At 51.4% G+C, this 6,039-nt stretch overlaps 1 protein-coding gene across 1 annotated transcript in view; it reads left to right on the top strand.

The window, feature by feature from the left end:
* Positions 1-5: 5 nt before the first annotated feature.
* Positions 6-6,039, top strand: part of NUP160 (nucleoporin 160) — a gene marked incomplete at its 5' end in the record, with an annotated part of 23,205 nt that continues 17,171 nt past the window's right edge. The window contains 9 exon segments of the mRNA XM_008633264.2: positions 6-32; positions 975-1,197; positions 1,281-1,359; positions 2,392-2,506; positions 3,169-3,327; positions 4,192-4,269; positions 4,816-4,913; positions 5,496-5,580; positions 5,812-5,880. Of these exon segments, the coding sequence (XP_008631486.1) occupies positions 6-32; positions 975-1,197; positions 1,281-1,359; positions 2,392-2,506; positions 3,169-3,327; positions 4,192-4,269; positions 4,816-4,913; positions 5,496-5,580; positions 5,812-5,880 (933 nt within the window).

Genomic DNA, 6,039 nt, shown 5'->3' with positions numbered 1-6,039 from the left:
TGCTCCCGCACCCCTCCCGTCTCTACCGCAGCGTGAGTGCCGGGAACGCCGCCGGGGGCCGGGGCAGGCGACCCCGTCACCGCAGGGAGGGCTTGGGAGGGGGCAGGTGACCCAAGATACATCAGGAACAAGAGGGAAAATAGGAGATTTGGGGAATTTCGCCCTGTTTTGTTCAGGAACTGGCTGGGTCTCGCACCTGTGTCATGTGGACTGTGGTGACACTGGAGTTGAGCTGCTGCTGGGAATGAGCCTTGGCTTTTCCAGAGCTCTTCCTGGTTGGATTGTCTTTTTTTCCCCAGATGAGAAGGCTGCAGGCTGGTTTTGTCTGGATTGGAATCTATATTTCATGTGGAAGATGGATCCTAGCCAGACTGTATATCACATTTACCATTTTTCCACTGATGTGGGCTGGAACTGGATGGTTTTTAAGGTCCCTTCTGACCGAAACCATTCCAGGATTCCGTGATTCTCCCCATTTGCTCTGACTTTTCCTCTTACGCCTGCTTTTTGCCAAGATCCTCTACTCTCTTGGAGAGCTTCTCTCCTGCTTTTAGAGCTCGGGAGAGCTTTCCCAAGGGATGACCCTGTGCTGTGGCAGAACTGCTCTTCCTGGGTTTTGTCACCAGCGATTTTCTCTGAGCTATCCCAGAGATTTTTTACTGGAAAAATCCTTTTTATCGAGGAGACAGTTGCCATTTCATCAGCGTCTGGTGGGGTTTTTTTCTGTGCCTTAGATATGTGCGCTCAGGATTTGCTGTTTTACGGAATCCTCTAGGATCATGGAGTCCAGCCAATTCCCCAGCATTGCCAAGGCCACCCATGTCCCCAAGTGCCACATCCACACGGGATGGGAACTCCACCACTGGAGCCTGTTCCAATGCCTGATAACCCCTTCCATGAAGGAATTTTCCCTGATATCCAACCTAAACCTCCCCTGGCACAACTTGAGGCTGTTTTCTCCTGTTTCCCTTCAGGAGCTGATAACGGAGAGCCAAGTGCAGTCTGTGTTTACAGATATCAGCAAAATCCACATCAGGGATCCCTCCAATTACTACGTGATTCCCAGTGTGCCGGGGCTGGCTCCCAACTCCGTGGCCTCCGCAGCCTGGCTGAGCAGCGAGGGCGAGGCTCTCTTTGCCCTTCCCTCTGCCTCGGGAGGGATCTTTGTCCTTAAGCTGCCTCCTCCTGATGCTCCAGGTAAGGGTTGGGCACTGCAACCCTTCTCCCATCTTGGAATTTCACTTAATCTTCATTTTTTGATTTTCTTTTTGTTTTTGAAGGAAGTGTTTCTGTCGTGGAATTGAAGCAGAGCTCGGTGGTGCAGCGTTTCCTCACAGGCTGGATGCCAACTGCCATCAGGTGAATGCCTGGAGACGGATAAATGGAGCTAATTTTGGCTTTGGATTCCCTCACCTGGAATTTTTAGCTCGAGTCACACAGGCACCTGTAAATACTCCACCCAAAAATGTTAATGGGGTCACAGGAGCTATCAGAATACAGAAGTTGGGAGCGGAATGCTGGATTAGCAGGGTCCTGCTGATTCCGTGTGTCTGTGAATATGTTCTCTAGTAATTGGCCTGCAAGGATTTGCCCAGGATGTGGCTCACAGCCAGCATGGATTAGGGATTACTCTGCCCTGGTGCTGAGGAGCCAGGCGCGTTCCTGACAGGCAGCATTACGTGGGAATCACACGGATACTTCCTGGTGGATTGGGATCTTTAGGGTTGGGATTGTTAGGGTGGATTGTTTAGAGTGCACAGCCAAGTCCTAGGGCCTTTTCCTTGGAAGTGGGAGTGAGTCCCTTGATACCCTGAGTGACTTCGACCATCGGGGGGGTATTGCCTGGGGGCTGTCAGGATCCTTGCTTGTGGCTTCTTGGATCCTTGTCAGGGGCTGGCAGGATCTATGCTGGGGGCTGCTTGGGTCCATGTTTGGGGCTGCTCAGATCCTTTTTCCCTCTGGATCCTTCAGGTACATTCTGCAAGTACCACGCTGGGGATGGAGAAGTGGGAAGGTGCTTCAGCTCCACCAAAGCAAGTGACGAACTGGATGTCACTGATGTGGTGGGATCCTCTGCTCTGTGGATGCTGAAACATTACCTTCTCCTGGTCTCACCCCACTTTATTTGGATTTGGTTTATTTGGATTTAAACACAATGGTGGAACCCCAGTGCCTTGGATCTGTGCACCTGCCTTGATTTTAGAATAATGAAGTCCTGGAATGGTTTGAGTTGGAAGGGGCCTTAAAGCTCATCCAGTCCCACCCCCTGCCTAGGGCCGGGACACCTTCCACTAGACCAGATTGCTCCAAGCCCTGTCCAGGCTGAGTTTGGACACTTCCAGGGATGGGGAATTTTCTTTGAAGGTGTTGATGTAACCTCTGGTTTTCCAGAGGCGATGGCGGCCCCTCGGATGTGCCTGTCAGCCTCTCCGTGCACTGTCTGGATCACGACGCCTTCCTCTTCGCCCTCTGCCAGGACCATAAGCTCCGGATGTGGTCCTACAAGGTGAGCAGAACCTGGGCTTGGGGGAGCAAAATGAAGCCCAAGGAATCACGTGTGAGTGCTTGGCATGGATCTATCTCCTGTTAAATTGTAGCTGTGGCTTCTTCACACTGGGATTTGGGACAACATGTGAGAACAGTTGTAGCATTTGTAGCAGCGTCTGGGAAGCAAGGGGTTTCCTGCCCAGCCTCGTTCCTGGGATAAGGGTTAAATCCAGACCTACTGGAGCGTTTGGGAAGGCAGGCAGGAACGCTTTGAGGCTCAAGGAGCCATCCCAAATGGATTTTCTCTTGCTTTCAGCAGTAATGAAAGTGTCTTTGTCAACAAGAAGTTAATAAAAGCCTCTTGCTCCAGATATTGAGTGCTGGAGCTAATGGAGCAGCACGGCGCTTTCACGGCTCAGTGGCACTGGAATGTGCTGTGGGAGGGAAGGGAAGCTTTATCCTGCGTGCCTGGGCTCCGGCACTCCGTGGGATTGGTGTGAAGGGGGCCCAGGTGAGCTGGGAGAAGCCAAGGATTCAGGTAGATGTATGGAGCCTTAATTTACATCCTTTGTGGAAAACTCTAGGCAGATGTCTGGAAGGGGAAGGAGAGGAGGGAGACAAACAGTTTCTCAATCCTCAGTCTTTCCTAAGCCGCTCTCCCGATACTTCTGTTGTTTGCAGGATCAGATGTGCCTGATGGTGGCGGATCTGCTGGAATTCATGCCGGTCAGCAGGGACCTGCGGCTGGCGGCCGGCACCGGGCACCGCCTGCGCCTGGCCTTCTCCCAGTCCCTGGGCCTTTACCTGGGAGTCTACATGCACGCTCCCAAGCGAGGGCAGGTATGGAGCCACAGGTGCTTCAGGCTGGAGGAAGAGGAGTCATTCCCCTAGGACTTGGGTTTGGAAGGGAAGAAATAGAGAAAAGTTTCACGTGTGACCTTCTGGAGGGATCAGTGCTTTCTAAATAAGCATTTTTCCCCTCAAGACACTGCAGGATATGTGTGCCTGAGCCCTGGGAGTGGAATTCCCTGTGTGACTAAGCTGATCCATGAGGGCTAGTTCACTTGTTTACCTCCTGTTCCAAAAGTGTGGACATGCCGTGGGAAAAGGAAAGGTCCAAGGGGAGCTAAAAGCACGGAAATGCTGATGGTGTGTTTACGCTGGGCTCCTGGGACCATGTGGATGCTTCTGCAATTTGGGGAGAACTTTTTGTGGAGAATGATAAATTTAGCAGGAGGGGAATGACAGCACAAACCAGGCTCATCTGTTGGACAGCTTATCTTGTTGTCCAGGGAATTCTCCCGCAGAGCAAGAGTGTGTAACGTGAGTCCTGCTGTCCCACGAGTGCTCTGCTCTGGGAAGGACACACAGAGCTGGGCCTGCAGCTGAGGAATTGGGGCTTTCCCGCCTTAGTCTCCTTCTTTTCCCACATCTTGTGGTCCCTGGCAGTGCCAGGTGTGGTGCTCTTACAGTTTTTCAGGTTTAGTGTTTGGAAAGAGCTGGGAGTCCTTTGGGTCCAGGCAGGGATGAGTGTCCTTGGGGAGGAGGGTGAAGCCAGGGTGTCAGTGGTGTGTTCAGCTCACCCCTCTTGTCTTCTGGGTTGCTACCCCTAACACCAGGCAGGGAGAGGGACTGGAATGATGAGATTCCCTGAGATGTGTTGGTTTAGTTCTTCAGGAAATGATTTATGAGGTGTGTTTGTAGTTTTGTGTCTTCCAGCTGGTGAGCACCGAGAGCAACCGCTACAGCCTTGACCACATCTCCTCCCTGTTCTCCTCACAGGTGAGAGCTGGTGCCTGGCCCCCAGGAGGGAAAGGCCTGGACTTTGAGATTTAAATCATAGAGTCATGGAATGGTTGGGTTGGAAGGGACCCCTTAAAGCTCATCTTGTTCCAACCTCCTGCCGTGGGCAGAGACATCTTCCACTAGACCAGGTTGTTCCAAGCCCTGTCCCACCTGGCCTTGGGACACTTTGAGGGATGGGGCAGCCACAGCTTCTTTGGGCAGCCTCAGCACCCTCACAGGGAAAAATTTCTTCCCAATATCCCATCTGAATCTCTTCTTTTTCAGTTTAGAGCCATTCCCACTTGTCCTGTCACTCCAAGCCCTTGTCCAAAGTCCCTCTCCATCTTTCTTGTAGGCTTCCTTCAGGTACTGGAAGGGGCAATTAGTTCACCCCAAAGCTTTCTCCTATTCAGGCTGAACAATTCCCAAAGCCTCTTAAATTCCACAAGGGAATGTTTTGCTGTTGTTAAGTATCCACCTTTCTCTGCTGTACTCTAATTTGGGGATAAGAAAGGAAATTTTTTTTCTTTCCCTCTTTCTTAGGAGACTCTGGTTGACTTTGCCTTAACCTCAGCTGAGATCTGGGCACTGTGGCACAACGAGGAGAACCAAACTGTTGTGAAATACATCAACTTTGAGCAGTGAGTTTTGGGCATGGATCACTGGGATAACTGCAGGAAAACCCTGACAGAGCTCCTCAACTTAGAGGTTTATACTCTAGCTGCCGGAACATGGAAAATATAAAAACCCAGGCAGCAGGAGTGCTGAAAGTGGAGTTTGAGCGTGGCAGAGGGAGCGTTGTGCTTCCCCACAGCTCCTTCAAAACAACCAGGTGGTCCCTTCCAGGAAAAAACGTGTTTTGGGGAGATGGTGATAGGAAAGGATCATCCCTGAATATAAAGCTGAGAGGGTAGGTTGGTGCAGAGTTGAACAGTGGATGAAAAATGCTGTGAGTGTGCAAATTTTGGGAGAAGAAGCTACTGTTCAGTCTGAGTTGCTTGTGAGCTTGTTGAATGGGGAGAACATTGATTAAAGTGAAAGATTCTAACCTGTTCCATCAGCTGATGGCTAGGAATGCCACAGTTAACCTCTCCTTCCCAAATCTGTCCCTTGTCACTGTGCAAACCTCCTGTTTCCTGACCCAGAGGGCTGGTTTTGCTGGTGAAAGCCACAGGTTTGGTTCAGGTGGATGCCAAGCTGATTCCAGGTTTGTTTCCTTCCAGGAATGTTGCAGGCCAGTGGAACCAGGTATTTGTGCAGCCGCTCCCTGAGGAGGAGGTGACGGTCCGACAGGATCAGGACCCCAGGGTGAGCCAGCCATAAAGCAGCACCAAAAAATAGAAGGGTCACTCAGGAGAGAAAATGGGAATAAACAAAGTCTGGAGTATGCAGGAGGCCTTTTTTGATCCCAGGTTGGAGCAGGGTGTGGCAGAAACACGGACCCAGGGGATGACGTTGAGAGTGGGAGGAAAGACCAGAAACAGCAGCTTAAATGTTCTCCTCATCCTTGAGCTTCCTTAAGTCATGATCTTTTTGCAGGAAACCTACCTGGAATATCTTTTCATGCCAGGCCGGTTCACTAATGCAGCTATCCAGAAGGCTTTGCAGGTAGGTGAGGAGGAATTTGGGATGCTCTCTGTTTGTCCTTTTCCTGGCTCTTTAGATGTGAGGCAGCAGGATTCCTTGGAGCTCTTGCCAGGCATGTTTTCATGGGGAATCCCTGGAGCGAGTTGGTGGCTGGTGGGCCGCGCTGCAGCCGCGGTGTGG

This window comes from Corvus brachyrhynchos, unplaced genomic scaffold (assembly GCF_000691975.1).
Source record: "Corvus brachyrhynchos isolate BGI_N302 unplaced genomic scaffold, ASM69197v1 scaffold165, whole genome shotgun sequence".
Lineage (NCBI taxonomy): Eukaryota > Metazoa > Chordata > Aves > Passeriformes > Corvidae > Corvus > Corvus brachyrhynchos.
The sequence above is the reverse complement of the archived record's forward strand: the minus strand, read 5'-3'. Positions and strand labels throughout refer to the sequence as shown.